Consider the following 20,789-nt stretch of genomic DNA (forward strand, 5'->3'; position numbering starts at 1 on the left):
ATGAGCTACCTCTGAGTTTGATATCTGTCATCAGAAGGGGCCTCGTGAGGACCAGGTAAACCCAACCCTGTCTCATTTGATTTTAAGTTGAAAGATAGAAAATTGTTGAAAGTTGAAAGAAAATTTTCCAAATTTTGTGATTTTACTTGGGACATTAAACAAAACTTACAAGTTTAAGAAAAATGCACTTAAGGGCCTCCCCGGTGGCGCAGCGGTTGAGCGCTGGGTTGCGAAGCTGCCCATGGCCTCTGCGGCGCCGGTTCAATCCCCGGCTGCTCCCCAGCCACCGGAGGAGGGTCCCACATGGCGCCGCTGCTCCCCTCAGCAGTGTCCTTCGGTCCTTCTGCCTGCTCTGCTCCCCGCTCTGGCTCTGGTGAATTCTTTCACCCTCCTGCGCTTCTGACTGTACCCAGTGCATGTATAAACAAAAACAAACAAACAAACAAATAAATGAATAAATATAAACACATGTCTCTATTAAGAAAAAAAAAGAAAAATGCACTTAATACATCTATAGGGGGATTTAAATGATAAGGGAGACAACTGAATTGCTAAAAAATAAAATTAGATTCTACGTGAAAGTGAAAAATGTTTAGGAGGATTTTGGCATATAAAGGGTACATACACGACTAATTAAAATGATAGTTAAGGGGGCCTCCCCGGTGGCGCAGCGGTTGAGCACTGGGTTGCGAAGCTGCCCGCGGCCTCTGCGGCGCCGGTTCGATCCCCGGCTGCTCCCCGGCCACCGGAGGAGGGTCCCACATGGCGCGCAGACCTCTCCTGCCGCCCGCTGCTCCCCTCAGCAGTGTGCTTTGGTCCTTCTGCCTGCTCTGCTCCCCGCTCTGGCTCTGGTGAATTCTCTCACCCTCCCGCGCTTCTGACTGTACCCAGTGCTTGTATAAACAAAACAAACAAACAAACAAATAAATAAACATGCGTCTATAAAATTTAAAAAAAAAAAAAAAAAGTTAAAAAAAAAAAAAAAATAAAATGATAGTTAAGGGCCTCCCCGGTGGCACAGCGGTTGAGCGCTGGGTTGCGAAGCTGCCTGCAGCCTCTGCAGCGCCGGTTCGATCCCCGGCTGCTCCCAGGCCACCGGAGGAGGGTCCCGCGTGGCGCGCAGACCTCTCCTGCCGCCCGCTGCTCCCCTCAGCGGTGTCCTTCGGTCCTTCTGCCTGCTCTGCTCCCCGCTCTGGCTCTGGTGAATCCTCTCACCCTCCTGCGCTTCTGACTGTACCCAGTCCTTGTATAAATAAATAAATAAATCTTTATTAAAAAAAAAAAAGATAGTTAAAAAGTACCAGATTTGGTGCCTCCCTAGTGGCGCAAGTGGTTACGCACCGCAATGTGAAGCTGTCCGCAGCCTCTGCAGCGCCGGTTCAAACCCAGCTGGCCAGCGAGGGTCCCGCATGGCGCAGCAGACCTCTCCTGTCCATGCCCGCTGCTCCCCTCAGCAGTGTATTTCACTCAGTCTGCCTATTCTGCTCCCCGCTCTGTCTCTGGTGAATCCTCTCACCCCCCCCCCACATCTCTGGCCTGTACCCCGGCTGCTGTATGCATAAATAAATCTTTAAAGAAAAATGGACCAGATTTATATGATTAACTTGTATTAAGGAACTTGAATGTCACAACCTAAGGAAACGCAAGTGTTTTCTTCTGTAATGTTAATGTATTCAGGACATGAAACACCGTGCTCAAAGCTCTTGAAGGGCTCCGGAAGGCCTCTGCCCACTGCAGCCGACTCTGCACTCTGTCGGCATGCTCAGCTCCCTCACTAATTGTGCCCCTTGATTGTCTCCTGCATGAGGAAAGGTGGGCACCTGGTGCTCCCAGAGCCCACAGCCAAATGCAGACACCTAGACCTCACGCCATAACCTGGATTGCTGCAGGGCCTGATAATTTACTTTTTACCTACCCTCAAAGACAGAACCCCTGTTCAGATGAGCCTCGGATACTGTTGGTGAGGCTCTCCCCGCCACGCTGCTGCAGAAAGCACCCTTGACCAATTGTCCAGCCCAGTGGCCCATGGAGACTCAGCAGCAGCTGCACCTTCTCTCACCTGGCTGGTCCTCTGCAAGGGCAGCTTGGTTCTCTCATGCAGGGAGGGAGCAGCCGAGATCCACAGGGTGAATCGCCTCATAAGTTGTTGCTTCAGGACTTTAAACAAATGCATTTATATTGTGCAGGGATCCATAAGGCAGTTGAGGTTCTGGTCCTGGCTGGCCTCACACATCGGGGTCTGCTGCTTTGCTGCCTATTGGGGGCTGATGGTGGCCTCCAATGGCTCTCCACCCGGTGGCCCGGCAGGGTTCCAGGCCACTGGAGACTGCAGCTGGAACTGGTACCTGGCCACCACTGCACCCTTCTGGCCAAAGGAAGTCAGCCAGGTTGGGGAGAAGGGGGAGACGCTGGTTTTCGATAGGCGGTCACAAGGCCAGGGCCGCGGACACCGGGACACCTTCGCCATCCACACGGCCTGCCCTGCGGCCCCGGGTCAGGCACTGGCTTAGGCCTACTCAAGGAGCAGAGGCCCCATGCTCTCAAGGGGGCTGCAAGCAGCTGCCCAGTTCACAAGGGCACCTAGGGGCCTTGCGACACCTGTCTAATAGGGAAGAGGCTGCTGGGACACAGCTGCAGGCACTGGCACAGCCAGAGCCACGCACGGCAGGTGGGCGGGACGGTGAAGATGCTGCGTGCTCTTCCCCTGATGTGAGGCAGGGCTCCTGGGTGAGGCTCGTCCTGAAGTCCTCCCTACCTTTGGGTCCTTGGTTTGGGAGCTAAAATATCCCTTTTGAAGCCCTGAGTGGCCCTAAGGGGCTCTGGATGGACTACCAATGTATGTCCTCAATAGTAAATGAAATGGCTTTGAATCAAACGACACCGCTACGGGAGACGCCATGTTTATTTCTTTAAGTGTAAATCTGCTCCCACTCTTAGGCGGGACATTCCTTCCCGCCGCCTGGGTGGTGGGGAGGTTCCTGGTCTGACAGTGTTCAGAATATTGGGGGAGAACTCTGGTCGTTTGTCTGTTCCTGTCCCTGGAGAGGCCCACCCTCATCTAAAGGCGCCCGGCGCCCGGCCTCCCAGGGTGCCAAGCTGCATGTGGGTGCAGGGGAGCCCTCTCCTGCGCACCTATTTGTGTGGCCCTTTCCAGCCCACCCCGTGGGCCGGCCACACTCTCCTGGGAGCCGAGCACATTGTTCCCGGCCGCTGGCCTTGAGGCCTCCACCCCTGCGGGGCTCAGCCCCCGCCTCCCCCCACCCCCCCACCTCCCCCCACCTCCCCCCACCTCCCCCCACCCCCCCACCCCCGCCCTGGCCCTGGGCGGGCTGACACCTGGGAGCCCCCACCCTGTTCCTAGGCTGCTGCTGGAAACGGCCGCGGGGCGCTCCGAAGGCACCGGCTTGGCGAGCCCCCGCGGTGCGGGGGGGCCGGAGGCCTCGGGGTAGGATGGGGGGGCGGCCCCCACCCCGTCCCGGTGCTGAGCCCGCCACCACGCGGGGCTCGAGAAGGGCCCGGCGGACGGTCTCCGGGGTCCCTGGCGTAGAGTCGCCCCCCCGCCCTGGGGGCGCCCCGGAAGCCGCAGACTTCCCGGTGCGGGGCGCCTCCTGGACGGGCCTGCGCCGGGGAGGCCGGACGGCGCGCGCGGAAGACAGGACGCGGGACACGCTTCGCCTCCGGACGAAAGGCAGGCACTGTTGGCGGCGGCTCCCGCGCCAGGCCGAGCGCCCCGCCCCCGGGAGGGCCGCGCCGCGCGCCCAGGGCGGGTGGGGACCCCGGGCCGGGCGGGCGCGGGGGGGCGCGCGGGGGGCGGCCGCGCTCAGGACGCCTCCGGGCGGGGCGCGCACCCGCGGGCCGAGCCTCCCGCCCGCCTCGCCCGCAGCCGGCGCTCGCGGCTGCGCTCCAGCTCCTGCCAGTGCTGCGCCTCCTGCTGCGCCTGCGGGCCGGGCGGGCGGGGGGCGGGGCGGGGGGTGGGCGCGGGCCCTGCCCCGCCCCGCCGGGCCCCCCGCCCCCCGCCCCGCCCCGCCCCGCCCCGCCGGGCCCCCCGCCCCGCCCCCCGCCCCCCGCCCCCCGCCCCGCCCCGCCCCGCTCACCCGCGTCCTGGGGCGCGCGGCCCGCAGCCCGGGCACCGGCATCGGGGCCGCCTGCGCGCGCCGCTCGGCCGCCCGCTCCGCCACCCGGCGCCGCAGCTCCCGCACGCGCTCGTCCTGCGCGGGCGCCCCCGGGGCCGCGCCCCCCGCCTTCCTCTGCTCCCACCTGCGGGCGCAGCGGGCGCTGAGCCGCCGGGCGCGGGGCCGTCCGGCGCCCCGTCCGGGAACGTGCCCCCCCACCCCGGGCGGAGGGCGGGTTTGGCCCGAGGTCTCCCAACACCGAGCGGGGGCGTCTGTCAGGCTGAGGCCGGTGGCAGCGGGGGGTGAGGCGCCCCTGCCCGGCCCGCGGGGCCCCCTCTCCTGCCGGCCGGCCCTGCGCCCCAACCCCCAGTGGCGCCCCCCGCGGACGGCCCCAGGCCTGTGTGCTGCCCTCCGTGGCGGCGGCTCTGCTCATGGGGGCAGGGTCGTCTTTTCAGAGGAAGCACCCCCAAGTGTTTAGGGGTGCAGCACCTGATGCCAGGTAGGTGAAACGCTCAGCAAAGGTCACACCAGGCCCAGACTCGAGGTGACTGCACCCCACTCACGGTGTCAGAGCCTCACTGCCCTTTGACCTTTTCCACATGCTGGAAACTTGTCTGAGATGGTCGGCATGGGGGGGCGGGGGCTTACGGGGTGCCCTGGGCAGCAGTTGGGGGTGGAGGAGAACCCATGCAGGAGGGCGCAAAGGCAGTTCCCCCTCCCGGGCCCCCCAGGCTCTGACCTGAGGGCCGCGGCCCTCCCCATGGCCGAGCGGCACAGGGAGATGTGCTGCACCACATCCTGCAGCTCCTGGCTCTTGGCGCGCTTGCCCCGGACGATCTGGTCCCGCTTCTCCTCTTCCTGGAGCCGCTGAGCCTCCCTGAGCAGGGCCAGCCGCTCCCGCAGCTCCACCAAGGACATCTCCCCCTCCAGGCCGTACCCCGGGGTCTGCAGGGAGGAGAGGCCCAGGCTGGAAGCCCAGCCCACCCCAGCCCCTGGCCTTCCTCTCACATCCAAGGAGACCTGCCTCCCTCGCTCTGGGGCAGGGCCCAGCCCCAGGCAGGAAGGCTCCCTGCGGCAGGCCGGCCGGCCGCCCACCTGCGTCAGGTCCAGGAGCTTGCCCTTGCGCAGGGGCTGTGCCTCCAGGGCCCGCAGCTGGGAGATGCGCTTATGGAGCTGCCGCTGCTCCTCTCTGGCCGCCTCCGCACCGCGCTGCTGCAGCTCCCGGCTCTCCTCCAGCACCTCCTGAACTTGGGGGCCAGGCCGGGTGCTGAGGGGGGAGCGCCTAGGCGGGTGCTGTGCTGAGGACCACCCCGGGTGGGCCTGCGCACCCCGCCATCCCTGGGCCAGGGCTCGGGACCCGCATACCAATTTGCTGTCGGTCCTTCAGAAGCTTCATCTGAGCCACCTTGATGTTCTTCTGCGCCTCCATCACCTGCTCCACCAGCTCCTTCATGGCCCTTTTCTCCTGCAGGCGCCTCTCAGCACGCTGCTGCATCCGTCCTGCGGTCTGCTCGGACACAGCACCTGCCATCAGCAGCGCTGCAGCCTGGGGCCTGGGCAGACCAGGCGTCCAGGCCCTGCCCGCCCCTGGGGTGGACTCCACCCGAGCGAGTCATCAGGCCCCTGGCCCCGGGAAGTGGCCTGCTGGGGAGGTCCACCTGAGTCCTCCCTTCCTGTGGTCTGGGGGTGGGCCTGGACCCATGCAGCCCCTCCTCAGAGCTCATAAGGCCCAGGTGTGCCCCAGAGACTTGTGGGCCTTCCAGCTGGCTCTGGGGCCAGACTCCAGGCAGAGGCAAGGGCGTGCTGCCAGGCGGGTACCCTGGGGCCTGTGTGGGACACACCAGCCTGAGGGCCGCCAGAGACAGGCTCTCCTCGGCCATGCCCGGACGGCCGCCGTGCTCTCCGGGCAGGCGAGGCGCAACCCTGCACAGCGGCCGGGTCTGTCCGTCCTCTCGCTTGGGCACCTCCGCAGAGAAGTGCCGCTGTGGTGGAGGAGGTCGCCGAGCCCGGTCGGGAAGGCTCCAGAGGCCCAGGGCAGTGCCATGGAGGCCCGCATCCCCCTCAAGGACACGCTGTTTGTCGGGTGGGCGGGTGGCTCCTGCCTATGGGCCGCTGGCCGCCTGCTCAGGACTCACAGCTGCTGGCTGGCTGCGCCTCTTTCGGGGTGTGATCCTCTGGCTCTGCTTTCCTCCCAACTTTTCACTGCCCAAACTTGGGGAGAAATTCGTTTTCGCCGACCGTCCACCTGATGCAGCGGTCAGCTCCGAGGGGGGCTGCTCCCAGCAGGGCGCTGGCCAAACTGGATGCGCCAGGGCACGCGGCCATGGCGACGGCCAGAATGTGCGGGCAGGCGTCGCGCGCGGGCCATGGCTGGGGGGGTGGCGCCTGCCCAGGGGCACGTCTCTGCGAGGAGCCCGGTAGCCCCACAAGCGCCATGGATGGAATTAAGTGAAGAAAGCGTGCCGGGGCCTCTGCACCAGGCAGTGCGGACCCACACTCTGGTGATCCGAGGGGAGACGCAGGCCCTGCCGTCCCTCCGCGAGGCCAGGGCACCGGACCTGTCCCAGCTGAGAGGACCCGGGCGGCCCAGAGCCTCGTGCCTCTCAAAAGCAGCACTGCTTGCTCCCGGGGGTGGGGGGGGCAGCCTCTAGTGCAGGAGGAGCCCCGCGAGTAAAGACAGAGTCTCAGCCCCATGGGGGTCGCCGCTGCCGAGGCTCAGGGCCGCCCCTTACTCATGAAAACCGCCTGTCCTCCAGGAGCCGAGCGGACAGCTGGGCCCCCAGGCAGGAGCCGCCAGGTGAGGACAGAGGGCGCCCGGGTGGCCGAGGGACGTGGCCGGCTCCGAAACAAAGATGCTCTGTGCAGCAAGGAGCGCTCAGCAGGGGAAGGCACCTGCCGGCCCAAGCCCCACCCTCCCGCTGGGCGCCCAGCTGAAAAGTGACCAAAGGCCCGACAGGCACTTTTCAAAAAGAGGAACACAGATCAGCAGCGGCTGGGCGAGGCGGGATGCACAAACATCAAGGCCCTCAGGAGATGCCTCCCCCGCCCCCGTTAAAACAATCATCAAAAGATAAAAAGGCAGAAGAGCAAGGGGGGGCGCAGGTTGTGGAGACCAGGCACACTGGCGGGGCATAAAGTGGGCGCGGGGCGGGGGGGTGGGGGGTGAGGTGAAAACGAGTCGCCACAGGGCAGCGACCACACTCCCGGCTAGGGAGCTGCCCACAGGGCGCAGCAGACCCTCCTGTCTCTCTGCTGCTCCCCTCAGCAGTGTGTGCTCAATGGATCTGCCTGTTCTGCTCCCCACTCTGTCTCTGGGGAATCCTCTAACCTCCCACGCCTCTGGCCTGCACCCCAGATCTTCTACACAAAAAGAAAAAAAATAAGAATGAAAAATGCTTTAAGAGAAAAAAAGAAGGTAAGCACCGAAGGACCAATGGTGGGACTTCTCTGCAAACTATTTTCCAGATTGTTCTGACCGCACTTTTTTAAGAAGGTGAACTGAAAAGGAAGGGCAAGTGCACCCGAAAATCAAGCACAAATCAATACAGGCAAGTCTGTCAAAGTGGCTCTGGTGCGGGTGGGGCAGGCCCTTGGCGCCGTGTCCACGGCAACAGCACGTTGGGCCACGCAGGCCCCGAGGACGCCCAGACCCTCGTGGGGGAGGACAAGGTGCCCGCGTGGCAGCCTGCTAGAAGCTCCCGCCAGACCCGCTCGTCCTTAGTGTGTGGCTGTGGGGACCCACTGACCCTGCTGGAGGTGGACAGACCACGCAGGCCAGGGGCCCCCGACAGCGCCAGACCTGGACGGGTGAGCCCGGCTCACCTCCTCCTTCTTCCGGTCTGCCTTCTGCTTGTTCTCCCGTGCCAGGTGCTGCCGGGCCAGCGCGGCCTCCTCATGGCTAAGCTTCCCCTGCAGCCTCCGACACTCGCCAGCCACCAGCTGCTCCTCCCGGTCCTTGGCTTGCATCCTCTTCTGCCACAGGAGGAACTCGGAGAAGTCCCCGGCCCCGTCCACCAGCTTGTCGACCCTGGCAAGAGGCCAGGCACGTGGCGTCCGGCGCTGGGGCCCTGGGGCAGCGTCCTCACAGGCCTGGGCTGCTCTTCAGCCAACAGCAGCCACGGCCCATGGCCCACCTGCCCCTCCTGCATGCCCACCGTTCAGCCTCACCTTCCCAGCCTCCCTTCAGCCACTGTCCACCATTCCTCTGTCCATCTGTCTGTCCACCATGCCCAGGCCCACTCATCTGTCCATCGACCATCCCTCCACCCACCTAGCCGTCCATCCCTCCGTCCATCCTCTCATCCATCTGGCCAGCCACACAGCCCAGCTCCCGGGATCTGCGAGCGCAGGGGTCTGCAGCCCTGGCCGACCAGGGAGGGCGGCCCGGGGCTTGTTGGTGGGCCGGGTTTCTGCTGAGCCGCCTCCTCCCCAGTCCACCTCCCTGGCTGAGCCGGGTCCCACCGCTGGCTGCTGAGGCCCCAGCCTGCAGGGTCACCTCCTGGCCCCGGGGACTCCCAGCTGGCGGGCCCCCCCCTCACGCTCCTGCAGAGCGCCCACCTCTGCAGCTCTCTCTCCACCTGCCGCTGGTACAGGGCCCCTTCCCGCAGGATGGCAGCAGTGTTCAGCTTGACCTGGACAGCGTCAGGCTGTGGGCAGAGGGGCTGGCTATGGTGGGTGGGGCTTGGCCCTCCCCCCAGGGTGAGGCCTTCCTCTGATCCCCTAGCTCCTCCCAGCCCCCAGGGCACACCCCCACTCCACAGAAAGGCTGGGAGCTGGGTGTCCCGGGAGTAGGGCCTGGAACCAGCACCGCCCCCAGGTCAGGAGCCCCTCACCCTGAAGAAGGTCAGCTTCGGTGTCCTGCGGATTCGGGGTGGGAGTCGGAGCTGTGGCTCCTTGGAGTCCTGTGGGAGTCAGGGCCTGGCATCCGTGCCCCTAGGTGCCCCCTGCCCCTAGGTGACCCAGTGCCCCGCCAACCCCAGCTGCCCACTGCCTGCTCACGCCTGCCTGTCCTGCACACAGCCAGGCAGCGCCTCTGTCCCCATGTCCCCCGAGCCTGGCAGGGCAGGCCAGGGCAGGTGCCCAGTTCCCAGCCACTGAGGCCCGACCGTGTGCTCAGGGCCCGTCTCCTCGCTGGCCCTGGGGCTGGCCCCTGACAGTCCCTGGGCAGCTCCCTTAGTCATCTGGCCCTGCCCAGCCTCCCGTGGCACTGCGGGGCCCCAGGGTGGGCACCACAGGCCACAGTGAGGGGAGCAGTGGAGAAAGGCCCTCCCCAGGCATGCTAAGGCCGCCACGCCCGGGCCTGGCAGGCTGGCAGGCTTGGCCCAGCTCCTCCCCGGGCGAGGGGCCTCGGACTCCCCCTCACTTTGCTGTTCTCTGTAGCAAACGCACTTGAGTTTTTTCCCACAGAAACACTAAATGCTCAGCGTGGATGACCTGGCAGCCCCCAGAGGTGCCCAGACACCAGGGGCGGTGCAGGGGCTGACCTGCTGCCCGGGACACACCCACCAGGCCCCACCCCACCCTGGGGGGGCAGTCAGCGGCTCTTTGTGCCCTGAGCAGTTGGGGCACTTTCCGTGATGTGGACCGCTGGTCCCTGGCAACCGACGGGCCAGGGTGCTCCGGGTGGGGGGCAATACCTGCTCGGGGGGCACCCCGCGGGCCCTGGGCACTGCACAGCGCAGCTCCTCCACGTTCGCCTGCAGCAGCAGCTCCTGTGACCAACGAGCGTCACCACCGCGTGCCCCAGAGTGGCTGCCCCTCCCCTCACCCCCGCCCCGGGGGTCTCCGGCAGGACAGGCTTGGGACCGGCCCTCACCTCAGCCTTCCGGCGATTATACCGCCTGGTCATCTCCAGCAGCCGCTGCTCTTTGGGTGGCTGGTAGGTGCTCCTGGGCACCTGGGGAGGGGGAGGAGGTGGGCACCGGCTCACTTTGGAGGGTGTGGACCTGCGGGGCTGGACTGAGTTCCCATGCTGGGAGAGGCAGGGCCTCGAGGCCCCGGGCTTCCTTGGGCCTGCTGGCTGCTGGTGGGCAGCTGGGAGCGGTGGGGAAGGCGGGCAAGCAGGCAGGTGGCTGAACACAGCCCCAGGCCCCCTAGGCACTGAGGGACAGGCAGAGGACACCAGCTGGGCGGGGGGGGGGGGGGTGGCTGACAGGAGGCGCAGGGGAGAGGCTATGGACCCGAGTCCCCCCCTCCGAAGGCCCCAGCCTTTGCACTTTTGGGGCGGGGAGGGCGCTGCCCCAGGCCCTTTGCACAGGCTTTGTTCTCCAGAAGGCCCCCCCAGGCCCCTGGCTTACTTGCTCACATCTCCCAGTTCCACCCCATGGTGCTTCCCCGGGGGGCCTTTCCTCGTCTCGTCATCCAGAACCGCGACTTCCAAAGCTGCGTGCTCTGCCCTGAACTCGCTGCTCCTCTCAGCGCTGCCCCCAGTGTGCGCACTGTACTGACCCTGCTTTCTAGCCGAGTCCCCCGGTGGGGCGCACGCTCCACAAGCCTGTGTCTGGCCCACACATGGCCCCCATAGCTACTTGTTGAAGGAGTGGATGAGTGACTCCGAGTGCAACCTTAACCCAGGGTCCCAGGTGTGGAGCAGGCCAGGGTGGGGAAGGAATGAGCCTGTGGGTCCAGCACAGCCTCTGTGGCCCCAGGGAAGGTGACTGTCCACCAACATCTCATGACCCATGAGGCACACAGCTGTGGAGCAGGGCTGGGCATGGTGAGGGGCCAGGGAGAGGCCAGGCATGGAGGCAGGTGCAACTAGCAGGAGGGCCTGAGACAGAGGGCTGGGATAGAAATATAAGGGGCTGCTCAGCTCCAAGGCCCCTGATCACCCATCCATCCACCATCTATCATCCAACCACCATCCATTCAGCCACCATTCATCCATCCATCCATCCACCATCCATCATCCATCATCCATCCATCCATCCATCCACCATCCATGCATCCACCATCCATCCACCAACCACCATCCATTCAGCCACCATTCATCCATCCATCCATCCACCATCCATCATCCATCATCCATCCATCCATCCATCCACCATCCATGCATCCACCATCCATCCACCATCCATCATCCATCCATCCATCCATCCACCATCCATGCATCCACCATCCATCCACCATCCATCATCCATCCATCCATCCATCCACCATCCATCATCCATCATCCATCCATCCATCCATCCACCATCCATCCACCATCCATCATCCATCCATCCATCCATCCACCATCCATCCATCCACCATCCATCCATCCATCATCCATCCATCATCCCCATCCATCCACCATCCATGCATCCACCATCCATCCATCCATCATCCACCCATCATCCATCCATCCATCCATCCACCATCCATCCATCCATCATCCATCCACCATCCACCATCCATCCATCATCAGTCCATTCATCATCTGTCTGTCCATCTTCCCATCTCTTCATTCATCTGATCATCCATCCACATACCAGCCACTACCCATTACCATCCATCCATCCCCCCACAGATTCAGCGATCTACCCAGCCATCATCCATGTCCGTCCATCCGTCCATCCATGCATTATCCATCATCACTCACTCATCCACCCAGCAGGTACTGGGGGAGGCTGCACTGAGTCAGGGCTGTGACGGGCACCAGACAGACAGGCCAGGTGAAGAAGAACAGTAACGAAGAGACCACCAAGGGCGCAGCAGCCGTGCTCTCTATTGACGCCACGAAGAAGAGGCGCCGAAGTCAATGCGGAGGAGGCCGAAGGGCCTAATACCGGTGAGAGGGTCACAGGTAGGGGCTCGGGGGAGGGAGGTAGCGAAAGACCGGAAGGATGACAGGAGTGGGGCCCTGGGACCTCCCCGTGCCATCCCTGCCCTTCTGCTCAGCCCTTAGTCCTGCTGGGGAATCGGGCAAGTTCTGGGAAGCTGGGTCCACTGCTGGCGCTCAGGGCACGGTGGGTGAGTCACAGAGCAGCAGAGCTGGAGCCCTGATCAGACTGTGCCTGAAACCCATCCTGCTGCGGCCACAAGAGCCCCCAGTCTCGCGCCCAACCTAGACGGAGCTGCGTTTTCCTGTTCCCTGTAAGGTGAAGCGCCGACTGTCGGGAGGACAGCGAGGCTGGGCGTGGGAAGGAGCCGGCTGCAGGCAGACAGGATGAGCGTGCGGAGGCTGGGGGGGCAGGTGGCGAGACTGGGCGCCCACAAACAGACGCTATCGTCACCGCCCCGCTGGGGCGCACGGGACAGTCCCTGGGATGAGCGCTCGCCCGCTGGGGGGGCAGGAGGGGCACGAGCACCGGGGTTCAGCAGGGGGGTGGGCGGGGCTGCCTACTGCTCCGGGCCTGGTCCAGCACGGCCACGGCCCGGGAGAGCCCGCCCCACTGGCCGCCAGGGCCCACCATCCTGCCTGGCGGCCGGTGTCCTGTGGACGCAGCACTTACTGGTCTTGGCTTGGCCACCTCGGGAACTGGCTCCGGCATGGGAACGGCCCGGGGCCTGGGGGCAGTCAGGTTGAACTCCTTGGGCTCTGTGACCTTGGCTTTGGCCTTTGAAAGAGGGGCTTGATGGGTCAAGAGCCCTTCCAGCTGCCTGATGAGCTCCTGGACCTCTGGCTGCCATCTTGAAGGCAAAGGGGGAGAGCGGCAGAGGGTCACTTCCCAAGCAGGCCCGGCAAGGACGGTCGAAGCCCCCAAGTGCTTGGGCCCCTGGCTGGGGGCGTCAGAGGACCCGACCGCCACTCTCCACCAGGGTCTGCTGCCCTGCAGGCACTGCCCCCCGCCCTGGAGAGCCACACAGCCCCTGTGCCGGTAAGGAAGCTGACCAGATTCCCGCCCCAGGAGCCTTCGGGCTCTGAGCATGAGCAGCAGCTGGGGCTTGAGCTAATCTGGGCGAGCAGACGGCAGGGGAGGGGCTGGCACCGGGAAGGGAGGCTCCTGGAGCTGGGCGGCTACGCAGGCCGCTTGGGGGGGGGTGCGGTGGGGGTGCGGGCTGGGGGCAGGGGGGCCTTGCGGGCTGCCCCAGGCCCAGGTCTTCCTGGGCACCCTGGGCACACAGCCCAGTCGCTCGCCTCGCCAGTGTCCCCTCCTGCTGGAAGGAGCCCCATTCCCAGCCCAAGGGCCACGGGCCCGGGGGGGGGGGGGCATGTCCAGGGACAAGGGAGTGGGGTGCTCGGGAGGGCCGGTGGGGAAGGAGGCTGGGAGGTCAGTGATGGGGCCAGTTCCAGCTGAGGTGGGACCGGGAGCCAGGGGACCCCACCACCAGACCGAGCAGCGTCCCGAGGCCGAGGCCACCCCTGGCCCACTCCCCTCGACTGGGGCCTGCAGGTGCACTCCCCCGGGCAGGGCTGGGCAGGGCGTCCCCCGCCCCTTTGGCAGCACCCCTGCCCTTTGGTGTGGGGCTGGCTGAGACGGGCCTTCCCGCGGGAGGGGCAGCGCTGAGGGACGCCCACTGCCCAGGCCGAGGCCTCCTCCCCACAGCAGGGGTTCTACCTTCTCGGGGCCTCAGGGCCCCTCACTGCAGGCACAGAGAAGCCTGCTAGTGCCAGGGTGTCCATCTGCCCCTGGGAAGAGGAGGCCCCCCCCATCCTATCAGGAGGAGGAGAACTGGGAGCGGCAGCACCCCGACCCCTGGGCCCATCCTGGAGGCTGAGGGCTGGACCTGGCCCCTGTGCTGCTCCTCCTGCCCGAGGTCCCAGCCTGCACCAGCAACACCAGCATTTGCCCCCCGCCGCCCCTGCGAGGGAAGGCCCAGGAAGGCAGCTTTGGGGTGACAAGTCCGGGAGAGGTGTCCCGGGGGTCTGGGCCTGGGGCCCAGGAGCTGCCCGTCCCGCTGCCTCCCCCGTGGACCCCTGGCGCAGCAAGGGGGCCGGCGGGCCTGCATCTGCCAGCCTGGGGGGGCGCAGCCTGGCCCACCTCATCAGGGGGTTGATCCAGGTCTCCCTCACGTGGGCCGAGTCGTAGATGCGGCTCCACTCGTCCTTGATCCACGTGCACAGGTGCAAGGGGTTGAAGAAAAACCTGAGGAACTGAGGGAGGAGCTGGTGCCTCAGGCCTGGACCCCACCCAGCAGGGTGAAGCCTGGCCCACCGGGGGAGCTTGCCCCAGAGGCGCTCAGAAGCCGCAGCTGGGGTGGGAGGCGGTGACACCCTCAGCAGGCAGGGGCCAGAGCAGAAGGGCCCCCTGCCGGGCTGGGCACCAGGCTGGGAGCAACAGCACCCCGGGGCCTCCCCCATGGCGCTGAGCACGTGGGGCGCCCGCCCACAGGCACATCCATCCCCGTGGGGACCCAGGCTCCAGCCAGCTCCGGGACAGATGGGAAGGAGTCTGTGCCCACCCCGCCCTCCGGCACCCCCAGGAGGGACTCCAGTGTCCACCACGCCCTCGTCCAGGCAGCCAGGGCAGTGCGCCTGTGGGCTGGGAGGCGACCTGTCGCCCCAAGCAGGTGGCTGGCCCCGCCCAGGGACTGAGGCCGTGCCCAGGGGGTGGCGCAGACCCGGCCTGGCATCTCCGCACTGGGGGGTCTGCGTGGGCCTCATCCGCGACTCTTCTCCCAGAGGCCCCGGGGAGGTGCGCCCAGGCGGGAGGCGTGGGCGGGGCTGCGCTGGCCGGCACCCTGGGCATCTGTCCTGGGCCTGTCCGGGACCCCTGCAGCTGACCCAGGGCCAGCCCAGTGCCAGGTGACACGGGCCCGGCTCCAGCCGCCCTGGAGAACGCACGAGGACGGGCAGCAGCAGCACCTGAGGGCGGGCGCCTGGGCGGCGGGAAAGGCTGCGGGGTCTGCTGCTCTGCCAGCAACACGCGGGCTTGGGGGACGCGGCTGCGCTGGCACCGGCCGGCACGAGCCAGCTCCACGCACATGGGAAGACGCGTCCCGAGGCCGGAGCGTGGCCGGGCCTGGCCTGGTGCCTTTAACCCTCCCTGCGGGGGGCCCAGGAGCCTTGGGGTGATGCCCCAAGCCTGGTCCCAGGCGGTTCTCTGTTCACCCGCAGCGTGACTCCAGGCAGGTCGCCCGAGCTCCCGGCTCCTGTTGTCTCCAGGGGCTGAGCGGCCGGTAGGGGCGACCTCCCGGGGTTGCGAGGATAAAGCCAGAAGAGCCCCAGCAAGGGCCTGGCCGCAGCAAGGCGCGGGGCGCAGCCCTGGGGGCATCCCGGGAGAAGATGTCCCTGGAGGGCAGGGGTGCGGGATGGGGGGCAGCCCAGCGGCCAGATTGCCAATCCCAGGACCAGCCAGCGCGGGACACGCTCCCTGGCCGCCGCTTGGAGGGAGGAGGCTGCAGGGAGCCCAGGGACCCCAGAGTGCTCCGGAGGCCGTCGCTGCGCAGAGGTCCCATCCAGACCAGCAAGTGACCCGGGCCGATCACCACCCAGGGGACCGCGCAGAAGGGGAGTCAGATTTCCCTGGGGGCAAAGAGCTCAGACCGGGGCTGGGGGGCAGCCGTGGGGGGGACGCCCTGGGGGGCAGCGGCGGGGGCTCACCGTGCACACTTTGTTCAGGGGCTGGGACTTGATGATGTCGCAGAAGAGCCGAAAGCCCAGCTCCTCCATCTGGAAGGCCGCCAGGTAGCAGATCACTGAGGGGTGGGCAGAGGCGGCTCAGAGGGGGCGCGGGTTCCCCCCCGGCCCCCATGTTCGGCTGGGCTCGGCAGGCTCAGCCGGGCTGACGACGTGTGTGAGGCGCACACGGGGTCTCACGGGGTCGCTTTGCAGACACACTGGTGCCTCCTGGGCTGAGTGAACCCCGACCCCAGCCTGCGCCTTCCGGGGGCCAGTGGCCTCAGTGCTGGATCCTCAGTGGCCCGGCCGGGTGGCCCCTGAGGCAGGGCCTGTGCCATCGCTGACAAGAAACCTCAGTGCAGCTCCCCGCCCCCACCCTACAGCCCCCAGGGACTGGCCCCGAGCTCTCTGGTAAACCCCCACCTATTTTTTTTAATAAACTCGCTGGCTTTTGCTTGCCTCAACTGACGATGTAGGCCAGGGGCACTGCAGCCCTGGCCACCCTGCCGGGACAACTCCCAGGCGGGCAGCCGGCCAGGCACTCAGGACAGCCCATCCCGACGCCACCCGGGCCCGCCCCAGGGGCCAGGGACCCGGCAGGCATGGTCCCACACGCAGGCCCTCCGGCCTCGGGGCCACGCTGCCCGGCCGCCCACCCACAGCATGGGGTGGCTGGGGGTTGAGCGAGAAAGGGACTTTTCCTGAAAGCCCCCCAACAAAAGTGCCTGGAAAAGTGGAGCCGGCCTTGGCCTAGAGCTGGGGTGCCAGGGCCGGGGCACGCTGGGGCCCGGGAAGCCCTGGGCGGGACACGCCGCGGGCTGGTGCCTACCCTGGAAGAGGCTGTGGTCGGCCCACAGGAAGGGCCGGCCGTCCCGCACATAGAAGGCGTCCACCACCACGGTCAGTAGCTTCCGGTACTGCAGACACCCCGACAGCACCTCCAGGATGAACGCCTGTTTCTGGGGGTCCAGAGTCTGGAAGGGAACCAGGGCCGGGGAGAGGGCGGTGGCCTCCAGGTGTGGGTGCTGGGGGCCCTCAAGCCTGGGGCCAGGCACCTCACTGGGGACCCCGGAGCGGGCAGCCGAGCCCAGGGCCCTCCGACCCAGTGGGACCGCCCATCCCCCACAGTCCCATGGGCCGCTGCCTGGGGCCACCAGGTGGGGGCAGGAGTCCTCCCCAGGGCCCTGAGATGAGGGGGGCGGGGGGGGCAGGGGTGGACGGGCCAGGACTGGTTTGGGAAGGGGCAGCTCTGGAGATGACAGCGCTGACACCGTGTGCCTGCGCCTCCTGCCATGAGCCGGGCACTTAAACGGGGGAAGTGCCGACCCCACACCACGAGCAGAAATGCCAGAGGAAGAGAAGAAGACCGGTGAGCCGTGAGCGCAGCAGCCCACCAGCCGGTCTGGGAGGTAGAGCCCCTCCCTCCCCCCCCAGGAGACCCTGCCTGGGAGCCTTAGGGGGCTGTGCCCGGGGGGTCAGACAACCTGGGAGTGGGCTCAGGGCCTCGCACCTCTAGCCCGCACCCCAGTTCTTGTATTCATAAATAAAGATAAACAAAAAATAGAAACAACTATGCCTTTATTGTAAGTTCTTTGCTTATTTATTTTGCATAAAAAGAGGTGCAGGCCAGAGGTGCTGGGGGCAGGAGGTGGTGAGCAGGTTCCCCAGAGACAGGTGGGGAGCAGGGCAGGCGGGTGGCCTGAAATCCACTGCTGAGGGGGCAGCGGGCACCGGGCAGGTCTGCTGGCCCCGCGGCTCAGCCCCCGGCGGGATCATGACAGCCGGAGACTCAACTCCCAGGCCCCGGCGCGGCCCCGTGCTACGCTTATTTATTTATTTTTTGGCTCAAATCTCTTGCTCTGTGGCCTCTCCTGCTTCTGCTGAAGGGAGCAGCCCTGGCGAGGGAACCCTGGGACCCTGGGCTTCGAGGTCTCGGCCCACCGCGGCCCCTGCCCGTGTCCCTCCCGGGGTCGGGAGCCCGGCGCACCCCGGGGCCTGGCTCTCCGGCTCTCCCGGGAGAGGCGGGCGTGTGGGCGCGAGGGGCAGCCGCCGGGAAGGCCCAGGGGCTGCCCGGACACGGAGCCTGCGGCCGCCCTGCAGCGGGGCCGGACACCGGGCCCCCTCGGGCCGCAGCCCCCCTCCCCCCCCCCCCCCCCCCCCCGTGAACCCCGGCTTCAGAGCCGAACGCGGGCCGAGCCCCGGTGCCCTGCCCCAGCGTCCGGGCCTCCCGCGCGCCGCCGCCAGCCGCCGGGACTCCACGCCCGGGCCGGACCCTCCCGTCCCCCCGCGAGCGTCCCAGGGCCGCGGCGTCACGGCGGGGGGGGGGGGGGGGGGGGAACGCCCGGCGCTGCTCCCGCACCCCCGCCCGCGGCCGCAGGACCCGACTGCGCCCCCGCAGGGTCCTCTCGGCGCCCGCCCCGGCGCCCGCCCGCGCCGCCCGCGGAACAGGGTCAGCCTCAGGGCCCGGCCACCGTCCCGGCCGTCCCGCGCGGCCAGGGGTCCCCAGCCCCAGGGTCCGAGCTGCCACGGCCCCGCCCACGACCAGGCCCCGCCCACGGCCAGGCCCCGCCCGCGGCTAGGCCCCGCCCCCGATCAGGACCCGCCCACACCAGACCCCGCCCATGGCCAGGCCCCGCCCCCGATCAGGACCCCGCCCACTGCCAGGGCCACGCCCTCAATCAGGACCCGCCCACACGAGACCCCGCCCACGGTCAGGCCCCGCCCTCGATCAGGACCCCGCCCACGGCAGGACCCGCCCATGTCCAGGCCCCGCCCATGGCCAGGCCCCGCCCATGGCCAGGCCCCGCCCACTGCCAGGGCCCCGCCCCGATCAGGACCCGCCCATACCAGACCCCGCCCACACCAGACCCCGCCCATGGCCAGGGCCCCGCCCTCGATCAGGACCCGCCCACACGAGACCCCGCCCACGGTCAGGCCCAGCCCTCGATCAGGCCCCCGCCCACTGCCAGGGCCACGCCCTCAATCAGGACCCGCCCACACGAGACCCCGCCCACGGTCAGGCCCCGCCCACGGCAGGACCCGCCCATGGCCAGGCCCCGCCCACGGCAGGCCCCGCCCATGGCCAGGCCCCGCCCATGGCCAGGCCCCGCCCACTGCCAGGGCCCCGCCCCCGATCAGGACCCGCCCATACCGGACCCCGCCCACACCAGACCCCGCCCATGGCCAGGGCCCCGCCCTCGATCAGGACCCACCCACACGAGACCCCGCCCACGGTCAGGCCCAGCCCTCGATCAGGCCCCCGCCCACGGCAGGCCCCGCCCACGACCAGGCCCCGCCCTCAATAAGGACCCCGCTCACAGCCAGGTCCCGCCCACGACCAGGCCCCGCCCCCGATCAGGACCCCGCCCTCTATCAGGCCCCGCCCACGACCAGCCCCGCCCACGACCAGGCCCCGCCCACGACCAGGCCCCGCCCTCAATAAGGACCCCGCCCACGACCAGGCCCCGCCCTCAATAAGGACCCCGCCCACAGCCAGGTCCCGCCCACGACCAGGCCCCGCCCCCGATCAGGACCCCGCCCTCTATCAGGCCCCGCCCACGACCAGCCCCCGCCCACGCTCCGCCCACTGTCAGGGCCCCGCCCACGATCAGGACCCGCCCACACGAGACCCCACCCACGACCAGGACCCCGCCCATGGCAGGCCCCGCCCAGGCCAGGCCCCGCCCCCGATCAGGACCCCGCCCACATCCAGGCCCCGCCCACTGTCAGACCCAGCCCACGACCAGGACTCTGCCCAAGGCCATGGCCACGTGCGCGCCCTGGGGAAGGTCAGCCCGGCTGCACAGGCGCCCCTCCGCTCCGCGCGGACCCCGCATTGCGCAGCAGCTCCGGGCGCCGCGCAGCACCCATAGGAGGCTCTGCTGGAACAGACCCCGCAGCCCGGCGGCGGCGGAAACACCAGGAAGGCCTGTGTGGAGGCTGGACGTCCGCGATGGCGGCGTGGCCAGCTGCTTCCTGCCCGGGGTGGGAGGGCTTGCCCCATCTTCCCTGCAGCTGCCCGCAGGCGCCGTCGCCCAGCTCCGCGGCCACCAGACACACCCTCGGGGTCTCTGTCCTGTGTCCCTCCTCTCGTGAGGCCCACTCTGAATCAAGAATAGTCTCATTGGGCCTCCCCGGTGGCGCAGCGGTTGAGCGCTGGGTTGCGAAGCTGCCCGCAGCCTCTGCAGCGCCGGTTCCATCCCCGGCTGCTCCCCGGCCACCGGAGGAGGGTCCCGCATGGCGCGCAGACCTCTCCTGCCGCCCGCTGCTCCCCTCAGCAGTGTGCTTCGGTCCTTCTGCCTGCTCTGCTCCCCGCTCTGGCTCTGGTGGATTCTCTCACCCTCCCGCGCTTCTGACTGTGCCCAGTGCTTGTATAAATAAATAAATAAATAAATAAATCTTAAAAAAAAAGAATGGTCTCATCCCCAGGCTTGCAGCTTAATCACACCAACAAAGGTGCTGTTTCCTAGCCAGGTAAGGCCGGTGCGGTGTTAGGACCTCAACATGCCCTGGGGCCCAGGTGACCCCACAACCCCCCCACCCCCAGGCTCCACAGCAGTCCCTGGCTCTGCGGATGTCTTCTTGGCCCAGGAGTCGGCGTGCAGCCAGCAGGTCCCCCTGTGCCCGCGAGGACGTGATCTGAGCTACGCGTTTCTCTCGAAAGGTGGCCTGAGGGGCCTTCTTGGGGGCAGGAGTGCCCCGAGACCACGAGGGGCTCTCCCAGTCTCCCCAGCTGGGTGGCAACAGGGTGGCCCGAGGAAGGCAGCTGCTGGGAGCGCACCTGACACTGCGGCGGGCCGGGCGCCTACCTGCAGGGAGCTGGCCGCGGCCTCCAGGAACTGCTCCGGGCTGTCCTTGCTGGCCTTGAACTTGCCAAGCTGCTCCCTCACGGCGTCCAGGCACCTCCCGTAGTAGGCCATCTTCCTGGGCCGGACCCTGAAAACCAAGGTCACAGGTCACACCCCATCGGCCTCGGACTGCCCGAGGAGGGTGGCAGGAGCACCACAGACCCTCAGCAACACCCACAGGATGTCCACTGGGGTCCTCGCTTGGTAGCGAGTGTTGGCTGGAAGGGGGATAGCCCCAACTCCTGCACTGCTGCCTCTGCAGCCCGGGGACCCAGGCAGCAGTGGAGAGCCCACCCTGGAGCCCCCAGCCACCACGGAGGCACCCAGACTGTCCCCGCGTGCCCTGAG

The 20,789-nt window shown here is 67.2% G+C and overlaps 1 protein-coding gene across 1 annotated transcript; it reads right to left on the minus strand.

Annotated features, from left to right (window-relative positions):
• Positions 1-3,820: 3,820 nt before the first annotated feature.
• On the minus strand, positions 3,821-20,513 carry CFAP99 (cilia and flagella associated protein 99; the record flags this gene model as incomplete). Its single annotated transcript, XM_084233046.1, has 15 exons — positions 3,821-3,937; positions 4,095-4,257; positions 4,852-5,057; positions 5,208-5,359; positions 5,478-5,619; positions 7,935-8,139; positions 8,670-8,758; positions 8,945-9,013; positions 9,749-9,823; positions 9,928-10,008; positions 12,545-12,722; positions 14,015-14,127; positions 15,577-15,671; positions 16,424-16,568; positions 20,403-20,513. 15 exons carry the CDS (start codon positions 20,511-20,513, stop codon positions 3,821-3,823), a joined length of 1,941 nt encoding a protein of 646 aa, XP_084089172.1.
• Between the last annotated feature and the right edge of the window lie 276 nt (positions 20,514-20,789).

This window comes from Talpa europaea, assembly GCF_964194135.1.
Source record: "Talpa europaea genome assembly, chromosome: 5".
NCBI lineage: Eukaryota > Metazoa > Chordata > Mammalia > Eulipotyphla > Talpidae > Talpa > Talpa europaea.